We start from the raw sequence: 20,776 nt of genomic DNA on the forward strand, positions 1-20,776 counted from the left end.
CTGCTCAGGCGCCGACGCAGACCCACACGCTCCAAGGGGAGGAACCGCTGCTCGGCGTAAACGGTGATTTTTACAGAGGTGCCTCCAAAATACTGCTGCCTGTCTGCTGCGTCTGGTTTTGTCCTTTTTGCAGGCACTTAGAAATCACCAGGATTTGTTGGCCAAGCCTCCCCTCCATGGAAATGTGCCTCGTGCACTACCTACATCACTCTGAAGAGGGAGTCTATGCTCAAGCTAAACAAAAAAAAAAACCCAATAATCCCACACCTACCTCACCAAGCGCTAAAGATGGGTCAAAACTGTTCAACTGTGGGTTTTTCTGAGTCCGAAACAGATGAGTATTTGGTATGATAAGATGACGACGCACCTTGCATCAAGAGCTGTAACTTTCAACACAACGTAAGACCAAGGTGTAAGAAAAACACACAGATCAGAGCATTTCTTTCAACTTGCTTTCTTATGTCTAACGTGCGATTTATTTTAAGATGATCTCTAAGCCAGTCCTACCTGCGTTTTCATCTATTTAAACCCACAGGAACGCAGTGTCTCGTCTGCAGAGTGCCTTCTTATTCCTCCAAGCTCAGCGAGCACTTCCAGGCAGAGGCTGTAACAGGAGGCCTTTAGCCGATCCCCGCACCGGTTTACGGCGGATTTCATAACCCCCTTGGTTCAACTTAATTTGCTATGTGCTAAAGACACATTTCCAAAAAAAAAAAAAAAAAAAAAAAAAAAAAAAAAAAGAGGTAAAAAGCAGAGCTTTGTTATAACTGCTAGAAACTCGGTAGAGTTTAATAAGGTTTGGATTTTAGTACGGAAAATCCTGGGCAAGCCGGGGAGCGGAGAGGCGGCGCGACCGCCCCGCACTCGCGTACTGCGATAGAGCCCGGCCAGGAGCTCCTGGCCCAGCCCCGGCTCCCCGGCGGACGAGGTCCCCCAGGCCGCCGGCCAAAGGCATGTCCTCGCCCGTCTTTCGGCAGCCCCAGCTCGGGCAGGCTCCAGGGCTCGGGAGACCTCGAGGTAGGAAGCCTGCAAAAGCTGCAGGAGCAGCGGCAGCAGGGCCTCCGCGCCTCCCAGCTTCGCTCCCGCGCCTTCCCCGGGGGAAACGGGGATAAAGCTGGAGACGAGCTCCAGGTGGCATTCCCGTAATATTTTTCTCTCCTCGATTTTTGGAATAAAGCAGGTGTTTCCTTAGGATGTACAGCTGAGTCATATACTTCCTCATCTGTCTGGCTAGCAAGGTCAGAGCTGCCTGTAAACACACACAATAGCAAGTGCAAGGAGCTGCCTTTAATCTAGGAGGAGATCCCTTAAATTCAGATGAAAGAAGATGCTCCTGCCATTAAAACTGCGGCTCGGGAGATTTTGCCTGCTGATGCTGCAACAAAATCAATTAATTTTTCAGCTCCTCTCTTAACACAACCGAGATGGCATTTGACTTCTGCCGTTCTTGATCCCGGCTGCCAGCTCTTCCCGAGAACTCTCCGTTTTCTCCTTTTAGAATAGCTTGCCTCGGCTGGCATCTCTCTCTCCGTGCTGGCCCGGGTCCTGGCCCCGGGCCTGCTTCCCTGGGAGCCCACGCAGACCTCTCGTACAGCCGGAAAGCTGAGGGCCTGCTGCCGTCCGAGGGGAAGCTGGGGCACAGCAGGGACCCGCGCCTCCCTCCCCGCAGGAGGCCACCTCCTGCCCTAGGTGCTCCTCCAGACCAAGGAGATGGTCCAGCCTGCGGAGTCGTCACCTCCCCCTTCTCTCCGGCCTTCAGCTTTTTATTGATTCGGATGCTGTTAGGTCCCCCAAGACTGGATGAACCTGCAAAGCCAGCGAGGTGCCACAGTGGCTCCTGGCTGACTCCGAATCTCCGTGCGCAGATCGTGGCGCCATCCGAAGCTGGAGGTGACGGGGCGGTCCCCACCGCGGCCGCCCTCCTCCGCCTCTGGAAAACCGCCCGGCCTTCCCCTCCGCTGGAGGCATCCGGAGGAATCCCCGCTTCCCAACACAGCTCTCGGGTACAGCGGCAAACGTAGCGTGGCACCACCGGCTGCGCGGGGTTCGGTGTCAGGAGGGCGCAAGCTCAGACACCTCACACCACCTCCCGCCCCGTCTCGCCAGTACCGCCAGAGCACGGGGACAGAATGCAAAAAAAAAATACCCCAAACCCCACCTCTGCCCTCGTAGGATCCAAAGCCCAGCTCTGCGCCAGCTCTGCTGCGCACCAGCCGTGATGCAGTTAGGAGAGCAGAGCCTGCGGTTTAGGACCAAGGCTTCACCGCAGACCACGCGGTTACAGCGTGAGACGCTTTTGCAGCACCGACGGCAGCCCCCGGGGGCGTTTCGGCGGCTAGTGCCTGGAGGCCCCCGCCACGCCGCGTGGCCAGGGTGCACGGGAGACGAGGAGCTGCCCCGAAGGAGAGTCGCGTTGGAGGCGCCCGCAACGCGCCCCGCGCCCCGTCCACCCGCGCTCTTTCACAGTCCTGACCTCCCTCCGCCGACGGCGCGGGACGTGGGATGCCGGCTGGGGTTACGACTCCTAAGTCCACCACGAGCAAGGACCAAGCGATTGCCACCGCTCCACGGAGCTAAGGGAGCAGCAGGCCTCGGAGCAATGCTAAAGGAAAGGAGTGCCTGGTATGCAGAAAGCTGCCAGTGAGTATGTTGTACCCCAAAGACTGCGTTTAGCAACGCTGTTTACCAGACGATACCCGTACCAAGCGGAAAAGCACCGGTGATGGAGGAGCAATTCTTCACGCTCGCTCCTGCTACCGGATGGCTTGGCCACAGAGAAGAACAGCTTAACGTGCAGAAAACCTACAGACCAACTTCGCTGGGATCGGAAACCTCCCTTAATTATCAGAAGGGAAAAGCTGTCCTTCTGCCCTCAGGCTTGATGTCACGGCCCCGGGTTACAGGTGCCACGATGGGGAAATCCACCCCTGGCCAGACCCTGGTTCCCTGCTGCAGCGCAGCCCCGCGGCCGTGGATTTACCCAAGGTGGGCTCCAGGGACCGCCCGCGAAATTCAACCCAGACATCGCCGCTCCGACCCAACCCCCCCGCTTCGCTCGCGCTCTTCCCCCCGCAGTGGGACTTTCTCCTTCCCTGTGCTGGAAGCCGTTGCGAGGACCCTCCAGTCACTCCTCGCGGAAGCCTACCCACGGCACGGGCGTTGTCCGCGATACCTTCTCCCAACGCGTTCGCAAGGCTATAGAGGAACCCTTCTGCTGACACCTTCCATGCCGCACCGATTTTGTTTGTGACCCAGTTTGGACTTTTCTTTTGCAGCAGCAGAGACTTCTTTGGAAAGCGCAAAGGCTACGCAAACGATAAAATTACAGTAACGCAAACGTCCACTTCAAACGGCCTGCTCCAAACGGACTCACTCGAAGAGGCGAAATAGAAAACGACTTCTACTCCATGAATGAAGTCAACGCACTCAACCTGCAGGAGACCGGCCCCTGGTGACATGCCCTGGCTATCCGTCTTGCTTTCCCTGGCCAACAGGAGGGCTGGGAATAAGAAAGCGAACCAGGGCTCTGCTTGGAGCGGCCCCCTGCTCGGGAGCCATATGGCTGATTTCATCCCCCAGCCATGGCTACGGGGAAGGTGGTGCGGTCCAGCGCCGTTGGCTCCTGACTTCTAGTGGCCAAGACGAGCAGAAAACATCAGATCACTTCGCAAACACTTAATGTAAAAGGTCAGATGTGATTAAACTATCAGCAGCCAAAATGGACGAAAGCTTCGGGTCAAAGATTAAAACAACAGCAAAACCTTAGTTCAAAATTCAAGCTAAGGAGATAATCATACAGAAGAGTCAGGAGCCATCTGGACTGCAAGATGCTAGGGAGCACCAGCAGTTGACACTTGGAAAGGATATTTCACCAAACGTCTGCAAAACCTCCCGTAAAAGTGGCTGTCACGATGCCTGGTGAAGGCAGCAGCTGCCCACGGGTCCAGCCGAAGGCGCCGGGCCCCCATGTCGGCGCGGTACCGACCCGCTGGCCCCACCGCGTCCGTCCGGAGACCATCAGAGGAGGCCAGAAGCTCCGGCGCTCGCCGCGAGGCCACCACCAGCTCCAGCCTCCTCCTGGCTCAGCCTCTCCTTCCCGTCGCCGTCACGTTTGGGAATCTCCGATTATTTCCACAGTTTAATTTACTCTGTTTTCAAAACTCGCAGCCGTTTCTTACAATAAAGGGGGGGCTGATAGAACATATTTATTACCATTTATCATGGAAATTTTTATAAGACTACTTATGAATTAATCCACAATAACTGCTTTCACAAAAGCGTCTGCATTAATCTCCATATCCACCGCATAAATCATATTGAGAACAAGTTAATATACATATTTTAAAGGAAATACAGCAGTATTTTCACCCTATCAGCCAAGTACATTATAATCTAGTTAGTCAGTTCATAAATGTATATACTTTACTCAGCACAAGAAATGCTGGCAGTTCGATGTGATGCAATATATCACCTAAATAGAATCTGGGCTTTTAAAAGACTTCTTCCTTTTTTTGAGACACCTAGGTGCTCACTCTAAAGTAGCATGATTTTAAATAAAATGTTGGATTTGTAATATATGGAGACAACAAGGCCCAGATACCTACCTATATGCACACATAAAAAAAGGTTGCACATCCCTCAGAAGCATCCTATTCTTGCAGTCACATTACTGGACTTGTAGATTAATTTACTTATTCTTGGAAGATGGAACTGTGTGTGACTTAAACAGTCAAGGAATTATTTTATTTCCTTACAAGCTGCAGGGCTCGTTAAAATTATTTGAAGTATTTAAAGTGTGCATTCGACTCTGAGAAAATCTGACTTACAAAATAAAAAAATCCTACTGAAATAGTTAAGGCATTGAGCTAAGTGTTTCGGTTCTGTGCAATAATCGAATTTACGGGAAATTAAAGGAAGCGCGTGCCTGCGGCTGATAGACGAGAAACACAGATCGCACCTCATTTCTCCCGACGCGCGAAGGGAGACTCCTCGGCCGCGCAGCCAGGGCGGGCGGCAGGAGCGCGGCGAGCGCCGGCACCGGCACCGGCACCGGCACCAGCGCGCCGGGGCACCTTCTGCTCGCCTTGATGCCCGCCGCGAAGGGCAAAGAGCTCCGACGGGCGCATCGTGTGCACTTGCCGTAAGAACTATCAAAAGCTAAAGTTTCATCTAAATTAAACCCACCCCTAGGTTCAAGCGTAACAGCCCTCATAAAAACCTTCGGGGGGGATATTGGCTATTGCTGCAAAGGAGCCCAATAAAAACGCAAACCAAAAACACATCGTGAAATAAACCCAACGTACGCATGTGGGGACTTCTTTTTAATTAAAAATAGTAGTATTACTACTTTACTAGCAACTTTCAGAACTTCCACGTTGCAAGAACTTCCAGAAAGATTCGTGTTTGTGTTTCTCTAACGCCATAAAAATTACAATAATCCGCTCAATTAAATTTGGATCTTCACATGTGTTTTTCGCTTGCGGATTATCATTTTATTATTTATAAAAAGACTAGGAGTGAAGCTACTCTTTAGCACATCCACTACAACAACCAAAGCTTTAGAGGTCTGCTAGTGTGCAAACTGCAAATTTGCTTGGATTTATGGGAAAAACATAAAAACCATCTGAGATTAACATGTCAATTTGTTCATATATTCCGCAAGATTGATTACCACTCAGCTCCTCCTAATAACCAGATTTATAGATAAAACAAACCGAGTTACCAGGTATGAAAAGAAAGCTGCCCCTTCTCAAGTGTTTTGTTTTTGCTTGTAGATGATAATACGAAAATCTATGCGGTGTATTTTTAAAGTAATTGTGGAGACAAACTTAGAATAAAAATACCAGAATAAAATGCAATTTTAGACATGCTTACCGTTATGGAATATGTACTAAAATACTTTATCGGTTCTTTCTACAATTGCTGGGTTTTGTATATTTTCAGGAATTTTTAAAAGCGCGTTCTTAAAAGACGTCACCCACCGTGATAAAGCACTTCCAGAGGCAACGCGGAGATTTTGCACGGTTAACGAGAAGAGGAAAAACCGCACAACACCTATTCGCCACGTGAAACAAAGGACGTCGCGGAAGCAAAGAGAAACATCAACTTCTGACTGCACCGCACCGGGATCGCAGCATAACGTCGCGGAGAGGGGGGGAGAAAATAAAAAACCGCCGAGCTCGCTTGGACGGCGTCCACCCTCCCGCGGCGCGGGCGCGGAGGGCTCGCGGGCGCAGCGCGGCGCGCGCGGTACTTACTGAGGACGGCAAACCTGGAGGAACTTTCCGAACTTTCTTTGTTTGGACTTCTGCGGAAAGACAAAACCGGGGTCTTCGTCAGTCAGACGGGGCTTTTTTTTTCCCCCCCCCGTTTGCCCGCGGTTTGCACGGGGATTTGCTGCCGAGCGAGCTAGCCGAGCGCCGTGCCCGCGGCGCGCGTTGCAGCCCCGGCGAGCCCGCGGCGCCGGCCGGCCCTGCGTTCTCGCCCCGCACGCGCGCGTGTGCTCACAGGGCGGCTTTTTACGGCTGCCCGCACGCTCCACAAGGAGCACTAGCACGAGGCGTCAGCTAGCATTAAAAAAAATAAAAAAATAAAAATAAACCCCAAATCCGCGCGCGCAGCTCCCGGGACGCGCGGAGCCGCCGCCCCGCGAAGCCCGCGCCGCCGCCGCCGCCGCCGCGCCGGTCACTCACCCATGGAGGAGCTGTGCAGAGGCCGCCGGCGCGGGTTATTGCTAGAGTACTGGTAGTACTGCGAGCCGGGTTTGGTGGGGGAGAGCGCTCCGGCGGCGCCGAGGTCCATGTCACCTCCCAGGAGACTTTGCTAAAAGATTAAAAATATATAGCTGCGTCTGTGTGTGTGCGCGCATGTTAAATCCAACTTGCCTCCTCATTAGCTATTTCTCATCCCTTAAAATAACAGAGCAAAGCAACTTGCACGAGCAACTGAAATACCGAAACAAGAACCTGCCAAAATTTTAAAGGAGCCATTACAAAAAATTCCCACTTCAGCATCTTTCCTTTAACCAGGAGAATAGAAACCACTTAATACAAAATATGATCATTTACGTTTAAAGGAGACTGTTGCCTACTTATTCAAATGCAATCACTGTTTTAAAAACTTTCGGAGCTATGTTAAAGAATATATTTGAAGGCAATTCAGTTTCTTCACGGCAAGCAAGATAGTTAAGTCTACGTATTTAACAGCAATAAAACTAACAAAAAATAAACCTTGCTGTTGCTAGAGCAGTGGGTTCAGCGTGCGTGAGACAGCTTCATTGTCTATCCCCTACGTACGGGAAAATTCATATCTCTGAATTAAATAGGTCAGGTTTTGCAATATAAAAATTTACACCACAGGCTGTAAATAGCGTGTAATTAGTATACGAAAATAAAGTTAGACATTATTAATACTTTTTGCAATGCTATTAGAAAAAAGAAACACCTCAGAAAACCAAAAACAATTAACGCTATTGTATAGCGGCCGCAGTAGCAGCAGCAAAGGACTTTCAGTATATGCATTTTACGCCTCTACCGTTAACTAACAAGATGCATCCCGGCACATGCAAAATTTATTGAGCTACGAAGGACTGTGGTCTCCACGAAACAGCAGAAAACATTAACTGACCCACACTTAGAGAAAAATTAGAAATCTTTAAAAAGACCATGACAGAAGAACAGTTTCCTGAGTAATGCTCTATTTGCTATAAACTACGTTGAAACTTACCCATAATATATAAATCCCCTGATTATACTCTGCATTGAATACATTGTTCTTTTAATCATTCTGATACGCAATAAAACAGGTGTAGATACTACCATTTATATTAAGAACAAATTTACCATTTAATAAAGAAATTTTAAAATTAAGTACCAAAAATCTAACTTTATCGTTACTTGTAATCAACTTTTACTGACTGAACTAATTACTGTACTTGATAAAGTACAGAATGTGTTTTCCCTAATCTAAATTCTAATCACCATGTCACTCACAACAGACTTAGTAATGCTTCACTAACACACTATTCACATGCAAAATACTCTAAATAGGCCAATTATGACTCTGCCCCTGTTCCCTGGTTAACCCGCTGAGAACTGAAAAATTTCACAAGGCAGTCACCAACTAAAACAAAGGCTCCTTGTTTTAAATTAAGACAGTCTTTTTGATTCCTAAATAGCTCAACAAAGTGGCATGTCTTCCACTGAAAGCAGTTGGTCAAATATGACCCACGAGCTGGAAAATCAGAAATTAAAACATCCTTATTCCTTTACCCTACTTCTAAAAACACTCAAAGATAACTTTTGATTCTAGAAAACTATATTACTTCTTTTCCCAGGGAAGCAAAATGAAAATCGCTGATGAGGTATCGACAACTCATCGCGGGCTGAGTCAGGGTGAAACCGCGCCTCGATGTGCGCTGCGGCGTTTGGCTGTACAGAAATCTCCAAGATGCAAAAACATAAAGACGTGAGTCGGGAGGCACTTTGTGCTAATATCTTTACATTTAGCTAATGTCTAATATACACCTGCAGTGACTGCGCTCCTTTTAATAAACAACACCTGCACCGACAAGAATGGTTGCAAGCCTATTGCATAACGGCAAAGAAATACAGGCAAAACCTCTTTGGAAAAAAAAAAAAAAAAAGAGCTTATCATTCATTGCGAATATCCTCTGAAAATAAACGTAGTTTTATTGAATGTCTTCAAGCATTTCAGAATGAAACAGTGCTAACCACAAAAATTCTATTCAGTCATATATTTTTATCACGTATACGTCTTAACATAAAGACAGACCTGCTAAATCTGTGCATGGTTTATCCATATGTCGGGTAGTCTGAAAGACTTACAGCCATCAGCTGTACAAATTCCTATATCCATCCCACTAGATTTAATTTGATTTTAAAAAAAATGTATATAAGACAGCGTTTGCAAACTATTTTAGATTAAACAAGATTCACTTTAGGAGCATAAAACATGCACATACCCTATGTTGTTTTTGTTTTCTCATCCAAACATTTTTCTCTATAAAAAGATGCAGAGGTTTCTACAGAAAAAAAAATCCCAAACTTGTATTATTACATTAGAAATAAACATATGCACCAGTCTTAAAGGCTGCACGCCTTCTGTTTATTTAGCAACTGAACACTTCTCTTTGCCACTAGTTGCGTTTTACAGCGACTGCTCCCCGCGCTTGACCTGCCAGGTAGACGACGAAACGCGGACTGCGCGCGGAAGCCCGGACCTGCGGGTCCTGGGGCCGGGCCGGGCCGAGGCGCACAAGCGTTTGAAGCGCCCGGCAGGAAAGGCCCCTGGACGTGGTGGCACCTTGCGGCTGCTTGCAAAGACGTGCGTCCGCGGGGCAGACCCCGGCGCGGTCGGCGCGCGGGCATGCGGCCCCTTTGTGCGCGCGGAGCGGTCATAATTAGGGCCAAGTATTTTACTATCAACAAATCCCATTCAGCTACTGCGTACGACAGCTTTTTTCTGCAACAAAGACCAGTTTATTTAAACATATCTCAAAAACTTTCATCATAACTGTCACAGACTAATTTCTTTATTCCCTCTCTGGGGGAAAAAACAAAAAACAAAAAACAAAAAAAACCAAACAAACAAACCAGGAGAAATCCCTCCTTTGTCTTGCACCGGATAGAGAGACGTTCTTTTTAAGGTAACAAAACGAGGTGGTTTTGTGCATTTAAGGGGACCTCGTTCAGCTCTCCAAGGAGGAAAATTAAGATAAAAATATATATGTACTTCTTCCGAGAGGCTCCTAAAAGAACAATGGGCATTTATTACTGTTCAGCCTACATGTCGCACTGCTAATGGCCTGCAACAAAGGGAAAGATAAAACGTTTACAAACCACAACGCCATAGATTATATAGCATTTGGAGCTTGCATTTTCTCCAAATTGGATCTTAAAAACTGAATGAATTATTAGGCAGCAAAGTTCATATTTACCATTAAGAAATGATGAGCTTAAAAGCTAAGCATTACATTTGTCAAACTCCTTTCCAGGCTTTAGACAGGGGTTTAACGCCTGTTACGTATTTTCTATATGATGGAAGCAAATGGTCTGGGGTTATCTTTGGGTGCAACCATTACACCAGGCAGGAAACAAGATGTTGCAGATCTTTGAGCTCATCCGTATAAATCCTGGAGGCATACGTGTGCAATACAGCACACACTGTGCAAGCCACTCCATCCTCACGGAGCTGTACAGTTTGCAGCCTGTTTGTGCTACAGTAAACAAAGCACACAATATCTTGAATTTGCCAGTTGAATTTTGAAGTTTGAGCTAAAAATACCACAGAAGAAAATAAATGCAACATAGCAAAATCCATTTGCAAATTGAGACATGCAGCTGGATTGTTTTATCAATTGCGATGCATTTGCTTTTCTCGTCGTTACATACAATCCTGCCACTATTTCCAGAAATCTGTAAAACAAGTCACTAACTATTGAGCTCTGCCTCCACACCTTGGATAATTAAGCAAAGAATTAAAGCTAGGTGCAAAGAAAAGAAAAGTATTTACAAATACAAAATAACATCCACACGGATATTGCATTACCCCTCTCGGAAAAAAGCAAACGCTGTGTCCATTGTGAACTTGGAAGTTTTGCTTTTCAAATGAAAATCACGTGAATGCAAATAACTGTTTCACTTACATATTTGTTTTAGACGTAAGAAGTAGGAAATAGGCTTAAAAATATTGTATTTATCCTTTATTATCAAAACAGATGAGATCAGAGTATGAGAGAATGCTGCCTTTTTTAAATATAAAGTTAATTCAGATTGAAGGTAAATGACCTTGAAGCCTGTAATCGGAAAGCCTCTGCAAACACAGATGAGGGAAAAATATCTCAGGAAAGGTCTTTTTTTTGCTGACATCCGGGATATGTGCTTTTTGTTTTTTTTTTTGTTTGTTTGTTTTTTTTTTTTTTGACATCTTCTTCACGCTATGCTGTGACCCAGTATCAAGTGCAGCACCGCAGGGATGTTGCGGAGAGGGGACAGCGGGACCTCAAGGAGCACAGCCCCAGCTCCCGCCTGACCTCAGGCCAACGGGGCGGGAGCCAGGCCGTGGCTTTGCACAGAAAAACGTGCCTGAGGGCTAAGGATTATTCCACAGCAAAATACTACTGAGCACCAAGTATGTGCATTTATGCATCTGTGCGTGCGTATGTTCACCTACTAGTGCGCACATGTGCATCCATCTACCAGTGTGCACGTGTGCATCCACCTACTCGTGCACGTGTGCATCCGTTTACTTGTGAAGGTGTGCATCCATCTACTTGCACGTAGGTGCCTCCATCTACTCGTGTACGTGTGCATCCATTTACTTGTGTAGGTGTGCATCCATCTACTTGCACGTAGGTGCCTCCATCTACTTGTGTACGTGTGCATCCATTTACTTGTGTAGGTGTGCATCCATCTACTTGCACATAGGTGCCTCCATCTACTCATGTACATGTGCATCCCTTTACTTGTGTAGGTGTGCATCCATCAACTCATGCGCGTGGCTCATATACTTGTGCACATGCATGTTCACATGCTCAGACACACTACAGACCTTTAATCTGATAGGAACACACGCACATGTACATACTTTATGTATCTTTATCAACTCTCTTGCCAAAATGTATCCTTTCAAAAGTAAGTCTGTTTTTGCAATAAATTTCCTATGCATTATGAGAGTTCGTACACTTCTCCTAAAGATAAGAGTCCTGGCTTCTTTTGCAATGTCACAATATTTTTTAAATTAAAATTCATTACTGTTCTAAAACGGAAAGCTTGCTTGCTGCTTCGTGTTTAGGCCTTCTTCACTTTTCTCCCGAGCGCCAGCTCTCCCTGCCTTGCCCCCGGCAGTGCCCGAGGTCCTTCGCGTGCCGGGGAACCGCGGCCCGGGAAGCTCTCGGCTCGCTGCCTCCTTGCACACGTGCCGGCTTCGCTGCCTGCCTGCGCACAGCCCCCCGCTCCCCTTACCCCGCAGGTTACTCGCACTTCGTGGGGCTTTTATGTAATCCAATTACGGTTTTCTTCAGGAAAAAAAAAGAGCACAAACGGTGCCCTGCGATCTCCATCAACACTGAAAACTCCCACGCGCACATACTACCCAATGCAACAGCTCGCGACTCTCTAAATAAAATCTTAGGCCACAGCAACGGGGCTCCTGCGGGCTGGCTAGTGCCTGCCGCGCCCCGGCCAGCTCCCCGGTTCGGGCTACTGCTCCTCACACCTCCATTTGACTTTGCACTACCTATTCTCCTGCAAACCTGCAAACAAAGCAACCTGAATTTGCTGAAATCACTTCTAAGTCGTGCTGAAAGGGGCGAATAGGAGGTAATTTTTTTCTGTGTTTTTTTGTATACATGTAAGAAATTCATAAATGCAACTGTCCTGTTTTCTTCTTCTTTAGTAAAATCAGAGAATACAATATTACATCTCAACAGCTAGACGTCGGCTCCTTTTGCATGCTCTAGCCTCAATTTATGAATTTTCACTTAAGTCAAGTTAACTAAGTAATGCCACATACACATCTGAATCATTTCTTGGTTATTTCCTTCTGTGATTTCAATCCTCTGCTTTTAATCAAATTATGAAACTAAATTTCCACTTATCATGTGACTATCAGGGCATCTGTTCATAATCTGTCCAATTCCTACAAATACTCCTTTCTTTGGCTATTGCAAATTTGGCATCTCTCTCCGAAATCTTCTGTGTGTCATTCACGTCCAGTATTTTTCTCTAATGCCAAGTGTAAATTGCAAACCATTGATGGCAAACACAGAGAAACCATTTCCTCGCGTTTCACCGAGTATGTTTTCAATCTAAGGTACTGTTTTCCTTTTTGACTCAACCAACCCTAACCCATAAAGTATTTACAGAATTATTTAGACTTGCAGAGAGCATGGGAACTTTTCTCATAGAGACTTAATTTTTCATGAACACTCACATTAAGGAAGTGAAGGAAATTTTAATATGTTTATTTTATTTTCTTTGACTGATGGCAAATAACCTTTTGCTTCATTTCTTCTGCCTTCCAGGGCAACATCTTCAGATAGCTGTGCACAGCGTTCAGCAGTTTTCTTTTCAGACTTCGACCTTTTCCATTAAAAAAATGCTTGCAGGTATTATCAAACAATTTTTCATGTTCAACCAACCCTTGTGCATTAATGTCATCAGTATTAGTTCTTAATTTTTTCACTATTTCTTCACCTGCATAATTCAAAACTGCTCTTTAAGCTTAAACCTTTCTGAAGTAATTTCTCCCAGGTGCGCTTTTTGAGCATTGAATATAATATCAGTGCAAACCCAGGAACTCTGAAAGTTGATTTATCGGTGTCGGCAGCATTTGATGGACATGAAGATGAACAGAGCACTCCTAGGTATGGCTGGGGCCCAGCAGCCTGCGCACAGCGAGCACTTGAGCCTTGGCCGGAGGAGCTACGTCCCCGTGATGAAGATGCTCCTGGGGACGGAGAAGACTCCCCGCAGAGCCATCGGCCTCACTCTTCTACCTCTGCTACGCTAACACAACATTTAATTTAATCCAGACAAACTGATTTTCCTGACCTATTTCAGCTGAGCAGGAGAAAAAAAATATAATCTGTAAGTCCTCGCCTAATTTTTACCACGTTGAGCCGTGGTCTGCATTTGCTTCTTCCTACCCCTTCACTTGCCATTAGGCACAACGACCGAAATTATTACATAGCTGCTTGTTTATACCTAAAGGTTAGTTACTTAACTGCATTATTGATCACCATCTTTCACATTCACAGTGAATGATTCCACCATCAATTCTGCAATATTTGGTGTTCTTCTAAAGCTCCAGCTCTTAGTATCATGAGAACATTTTAATTGATACTATTTGAGAAAAGATGGATAAAAAGAGACTCGACTGAACCAGCATGAGGCATAAACATTTCAATGGAAAGAAGGAACTTCCTCTTCCACTAACGTGCGCGTTTTATAAAATAGAGTTTGCTCACTTTACGAGTTTGTGCTTGATGCTTGTGTTGGAAATACCTCCTTTACTACAACTCAAATGGAAATACTAATGATTTCAGGGCTGCAAAGATTAGCGAAAAACGGCATTAACTGTATGCTTGTATTTAACGTGCAAACTGTACGCAGGGGTACAGACAAGGCACACAGGCACGTACAAACCCTTCCCGCGCGTCCGAGGCGCTGCCGCCCCGGGGAGCCTCTCCCCCGGCCGCGGAGCGGACACCCGGGGCGCCGGGCCGCCCACCCTGCGCCGCGCGCAGCAGCGATGCTCCCCGCACTTCAGCAGCAACGCCAGCGCCGAGCAAGCGCCGAAGCAGATCCGCGCTCCCGCCGGCTGCAAGGACCCGCCCCGCGTCCGGCGTCCCACCGCAGCGTCCCACCGCTTTGGAAACGGCTCCCATCCCAGGAACGGGAGGAATTTCGGCGGGTGAGTAATAATCAGGAAAAGGCACCGCGCGGCCGGTACCTCCGCGCACCCCGACGCTCGGAGCAGCTGCAGGCGCCCACTGCCTCAGCCGCCGCCACGCCGGTGCCATCTGCTCTGCATCAGCACCGCGGCCACTTCTTGGGGGGGGAGATGGAGAAGAGGCAGGGAGGACTAATGACGGAGCTCAGAAACGGATGCCGCGCGGAGGAAGACCGTTTTGCACTGTTTTTCTCCCTGAGAAAAATTCCGGAGCCTCACGGCAAGCATTTCTTCGTTGGTCTCTGCTTTTTTTTCAGCTGGAGTAAGCACCTCAACGCGATTCGGTAGGGATGTGCTACCACCACGCGCCTTAAAATGCTTCATTCTGGCAAATTATTACCCCCCCCCCAAAAAAAAAAAAAATGCCTGCTAACCTAACAAGTCAGTTATCATTACTCGTCCCTGTGTACACGTTCGACTACAAGCAGCTTACAGCAGAAATCCTGGCTCAGGTTGTCTCAGACAGGCTAAACTACCCTGACACGCCTCAGTCTTGAAAAGGTGTTTTGTGGCTGAATTCCCATTTTTAATGATATAATTATTGTTTTCCCTTTGGATATGAGAACACAGAAAAGGCTTACAGAAGTTCAAATGCACGGGAAACAGGGCTTTCCCGAAATTGTGTCAGTAATTCTGGTAACCAAGGAAGAGGCACCATACAAACATCTAAGAGACCAAAGAAACTTCCTGCCCAAAAAACTAACCAGTCCCCTGCTACATGCTTTAAGTGTCTCCGAGGATGTTTTTCCTAACTTATTACTGTTCATCAGGCTGAAAGATAAAAGATGCTTTCCCCCTTTTAATGCAGAGGCAGGAGTCCACCGACTAAAAGCAATTTGAATATCCTTAAATAATCTTAAATAATCCTTAAATAATGTAGGATATCGGACAGGAGGCCTGTGAGTAAGGAGTTTCTTCCCCGGGTACGTACCTACGTGGCAGGGTGACAGACCGCGCGCGACATGCTGGCATTTCGTGGGAAAGGACGATTAAAGACTTCAGCTTAAGCAGCTCTTGTATCAAATAGTGTTTCGGTTACGGGAGGCTTCTGTTTGCAGGGTTATTGGGCCACGTTTATTTTTTCCAGAACTATGATATTCAAGTACATACAAAACACACCGATGATGCTAACAGGAGATTTGAAATGTTGCAGCTTTCTTTTTCCTTTATTTCAATTTTCCTCAGCTATTTGCAATCTTTTTTTTTTTTTCCGTAGAGTTAAAATACACGCTTTTCAATGGAAACTGAGGTTGTAGCCACTGTCTGCTTTATCCTGGTGCACATCTGAGGCTGAACAAGCTGCAAAGCCATATTCATTTCAAGGTAAATCTGAAAAAGCTGAAGTCACCTTGAGCTCAAGACAGGACAAAAAATTGGAGGCGCCCTACAACAGCAGCAAAACAGGCAAATTCAGCTGCTATGAGAAATCTGAAAGCGGGGGCGGGGGGGAAGCATAAAAGCAGCTTTTTGTGCTGACGCAGGGGAGAGGGCGGCGAGCGGCCGGCCCGCGCTGCAGACGAGCGGGCAGGAAGCCTGCACGTGCCCGGCGAGGACCCGGCAGGTCTTCGGGGAGTAAGGACTTCCACACGTGACCACCCGACTCCTGATCTGACCTGGAAACGCGTGTGTGGAAAGGGAACAGCAAGGACTCGCGGGACGGTACCACGCCGCCGCTTCCCACGCCCGGGGCCGGCAGAAAGGGCAGCGACGAGCCAGGCTCCGAGCTCGAGCCAGGCTCCGAGCTCGGCGGGGCGCCCTGGACAGCCGTGGCCGAAGCACCCGCAGAAGAAAAGGCAGCACATCTGCTCCCAGCAGCTGCAGGACAACACGCAGGGACCTGCTGCAGGACGCAGGACGGCCTCAGGATTCCTTAGTGCGAGGCCCTTAAAACCTTAATTTTCAGGAGCAAGAAAGCAAGCGGGGCTTGCAAACTGCGGAAACAACTTATTTTGTATCCTGTTCACAAGAGACACGCTGAAGTTCACACTGGCACTCTCCATCACTCTTCTCCTGGCATGGGACAGACACGGCGGAGTGATGCCACACAGCAACGGGCAGCTTCTTGCTTAGCTGCCCCGTACATTCCTATAACATGCTCAATGGTTAACTGGGTTAATTGCCTTTTTCTTTTTTTTTTTTTTTTTTGCATTACATTAAGTAAAAAAATCTCTTCCTCCAAAAAACCCCAAATTTTATTTTTAGACACAGTATCCTGCTATCCAGCATGGGTACTGTAAAGGCAGCCTCATACTATAGTGGCATGTAAGAAAAGAGACAGGCAAATACCCAAGTGTACTGTATTTCAGTGATAGAGGCCGTTTTATTAGACTTTATATGCATTTTTCCTCAGACAATTTTGAAAGACTAGGATGCAGAAAATATCCATAATCCTGCCTGAACTATAGCACGGCCTATCTTCTCCTTACTATTAACAAAAAATCTTGACAGTTGAGCAAGATCCATTTTCAAAGAAAGCAAATAGTTAAAAAAAATCGAAGGGCCTGTAAACATGAAGACAGATGGCCATATTCTGTCATTAACTTCAAAAGGAAATAAAAATATGAACGTCGCCGCTGCTGCTACCCGCGCCGCGGCGCGACTCGGGCGCCTCGTCTGCTGCAGAGGCGTCGAGAAATACCTGCCTCGCGCGTTATTTATCGCTATTTCTCACTTGCGGAGCGGCACGAGCGAAGCGCGAGGAGCTTGCGGGGGGAAAGCTACGGAAGGGGAACGACGAAAACCAAGCAAAACAGGAAAGGGGAAGCGAGAAGGACGGGGCGGGAGGCGCCTCTGGCTCGGGGGCCGGCAGCCGCCGGCGCAGCGGTGGAGCTCCCGTCCGGGGGGCAGCTACGAAGGCGGAGAAGACCCGCCGGAGGAGCAGGGATGCACCTGCGTGCGACACGGGTGGGATCCAGCAGCCCAAGCCCGGATGCACACGGGGTGCAGTGCGCTTTGCTGCCCTACAAGAATATTCTTATACTGAATTAAAACGAGCTGAAAAATCATCTCCCGTTGTGAGAAGGGGAAGAATTAGAGAAAGAAGCAAGGGCTGCTCCATGGCAGCTACAGAGGCATCTGGTGCTGCTGGTGTGTCTGAGGTAGCTGAGGGTTTTCTTTTTTTAGGAAGGATGATAGCAGAACTTAGTCATTGTTTTTAATTATTCCATACGTAAATAGATGGTAAGATTCATATTCTCATGCGCTCCCTGAAATCCCTACTTGTCAAAAGTAATTGCTCCTTTCCCCAGCCAAAAAAGCAAGGAACAGATCGCACAGCGCCGGCAGCGGCGCCGGAGGGTCCGTGCTGGCGCCGGAAGGTGGTCCTTGCGATGGAAACCAAACACGCTTCTCTTCTTCTCCAGCTATTAACGAGAAGGAAGTCAGAGAGCTTTCTGGGAAAATATGGTGGTTCACGGGAGTATGAAAACTCTCCAAAATACACACATCACGGATCTGTGCTTCTTTGGACCTTCCCGAAGAGTATGCAGTAATACAGGCAAAAAAATTCTAACGGCTGTGCAGGACTCGCAATTATTTGCTGTCTAAATGTATGTCATTTGTTAGTGAAAACACTGATTTCGCAGTGCATTCATGTACTGAACTATTTAATTATGTATTTGAATGACTTAAAATATAATTATTAGCCTATGCAAAGTGAAAGCTAAAGAGAAGTGCTAGATTTTGAGACTCAGACAACTTTCAGACTGTTTAAACTGCAGCAAGAAATACTGGAAAGAAGTTTGCAAAGCCAGAGAGAAATTTTGTGACTTGCAGAAAAGAATCAACGGCTCTCTTGGAAAGCGAAGATCCTGACTGAATTTCACCCGCAGCAGGAGGTGCCCGAAACGCCGAGGAACACGCATGTCCCCCCAGAGGGAACGCGGCAGTGACAAACCGAACTGGTCCTGCGGGGGAGAAGCTGCAGCCGCGGCCCGGGCGCCCAAGAGCCGCAGCCAGGGCAGGTGCCTCCACAGCAAAGAGCTTTATTTAACATTCTGCAACTCAAGAATCCAAAACCCTCCATTAACTGACCCGTTCCCGAGGAAATGGGCACAAACCGAAACGCAGGAGACCCAGGCCGAGCACAAGGAGACACTCGTGTGCTGAGAGGGTGGTTGAACGTTGGGACAGGTTGCCCAGATAGGTGGTGGCATCTCTATCCTTGCAGATCTTCACCGGTGGACCAGGTCAGTCCTGGGCAGCCTGCTGGAGGTGACCCTGCTGGAGCAGGGCTTGGACCAGGGGGTCTCCAGGGCTCCCTGCCAGCCCCAGCTGCTCAGTGACTAAGGCTCTGAAGCCTCAGCACCTTCAGCGAGACCAAGCGCCGGCCCGCACAACCGCCGCAGCGGCGGAGTTTGCCTCAGTGCCGAGAGCGGCACCTTCCTTCAGCGCTTGGCTGCAACTGGCTGAGCCGGAGAGCTGCAGCGCCCGGCACGCCGGTCTGGGGGTTTACGCAGGGCGAGCGTGGTAACTAACGGGGACAGGGAGAGAAACAAGGCAGCTCACCGCGAGGACAGGAGCACGAGGAGGAGCAGAAGGTGTCTGGCTTCACGGGAAGCGACGAATGGTTCGCGAGAGCCTCCGTCCGCACCAAGACAAGCACGCAACGAAAACGGTTCCCACCGTTGCCGCAGCGGCCCATCTCTTCGCTTTGCAGGGGTCGGCAGAGCTAAGAGCTGCCCCGAAGCGGTGGCAGCCTGCCCAGCGCCCCACCGCAGCTACGCCGAGGGCGGCGTCGCCCGCGATCACCCCCGGGCGCCCGCGGCCACGCCGAGTCCGGAGCGCTGTCCGCGCTCCTCCTCCTTCTCCGGGCAGCCTCCCCTTCTGCTGGGGTCTTGCACCAAACGCGGCGGCCGGCCGGAGCGCCGCGGCGGCGGAGGCAAAGCCAGCCCCGACCGGCGCTCGAGCACCGCGCGCAGCCGGGCGATGCTGCTGCCGGGCTGTGGGCTCCCGAAGGGCGCCCCGGCACGCTCCCGGCCAGCAGAGCGGCCAGGGGGCTGGGGAAGAGCACCGCCGCTCACCGCTGAACTGCAGGGCTGGGTTTTAGCTTTTCTTCAATTACGATATGGACAATGAAACCGTGTCCTTCTGGACGCATGAGGAGTTCGGCTAAATGAGCCATCAGACATCCCAACCTAAGTCTGTTCTTCTAATGCGTTCGATTAACATGGAAATTTTATCTCTTATGTCATTACTTTAGTGCTGTAACATCAAAAACATTAGTCCGCAATGTAGCCATGATCACGGCAGGATAGTTTATGGGCGCTGGAAGGAACTCCTGGAGCAGAAGTGACGATCCCACCGCCCGACGCGAGATGCGCGCGCGGAAGCCAGGACAGCGCCGCGGAAGCCACCAGGAGACGCGCTGCCTCCCCGCCCCGCCGGCGCGAGCGGGGCTCGGCCGCCCACCTCCGCCGCCGGGAGGTTCCTGCTGGTCTCGCTGGTCGGTTTACTCGCTCCCCTTGGGGCAGGGATGCGTGGCCAGGGAAACCGGACCGAGGTTTCCCTTCCCTTCCCGTCCCTTCCTGCCCCCAGATGCCCGCTGATGCCTACACAAGTGGTTAGCGCAGCCGTAACAGCCCCCGACTCCAGCAGCAAGGAGCTATTTCTTTTTTTTCTCTTTGAATTTAGCTTAGCCCAAGGCTATACTTGTAATACGGCGTAATTTTATTTTTGCAGCTTTTTTCTTATGGAGCATATCACATCCACACACAGCTGTGCCCGTAAGTACATAATGCCCAGTCAAGAAGTCAGCGTGTTCAAATATTTAAAAACAAATAAACAAAGCTCTGTAGCTTGTGTTAAGGGCACTGACGCTTTGCCTCTATGCACAAAAAAGTGGATTAGCAATAGACTTTGTAGGAGCCTAAATTCCTCGGTACATTAGGTATCTTTTGTCATCTCAGTACAGTTTTTGTGCGTTTTTCGAGGGAGAGTGCATGAAGAAGAAATTATTATAGGTGAAGGAATCTGGCCATCACAACGTGAGGAAATCTAGTTACTTTGACTAAGCAAAAAAATACTAAGTGATTCGTAATAGAAGAATAAAATGAACTCCCTGTGTCTCAAGAGGTCTACAATATGATCTTCAGAAAAGGTAGCTTGCCAATTTAATCGAGGTAGGAGTTATTTAATTTTTTTATATACAGGTATAGTTTTCAATAAAACTACATATGCCTATAACACTGCAATGGCAGATGTGTCTCGATTATTAGAGGTGGGCTCTGGGGAATATATCCAATGCATCTTGAAATCCGCAAGCAGCTGTTTGGAAGGGAGGGGTGGAACACTGTAACACACA

At 48.4% G+C, this 20,776-nt stretch overlaps 1 protein-coding gene across 9 annotated transcripts in view; it reads right to left on the reverse strand.

Annotated features, from left to right (window-relative positions):
- Nucleotides 1-20,776, reverse strand: part of TCF4 (transcription factor 4) — a 192,405-nt gene that overhangs the window by 74,777 nt on the left and 96,852 nt on the right. For all 9 annotated transcript variants that reach the window (XM_062600634.1, XM_062600635.1, XM_062600633.1 and 6 more), the window contains 2 exons: nucleotides 6,693-6,822; nucleotides 6,258-6,307 (listed from right to left, as the gene is read on the reverse strand). In XM_062600634.1, the coding sequence (XP_062456618.1) occupies nucleotides 6,258-6,307; nucleotides 6,693-6,822 (180 nt within the window). The remainder of the gene's footprint in view (nucleotides 1-6,257; nucleotides 6,308-6,692; nucleotides 6,823-20,776) is intronic.

Source organism: Rhea pennata, chromosome Z, assembly GCF_028389875.1.
Source record: "Rhea pennata isolate bPtePen1 chromosome Z, bPtePen1.pri, whole genome shotgun sequence".
NCBI lineage: Eukaryota > Metazoa > Chordata > Aves > Rheiformes > Rheidae > Rhea > Rhea pennata.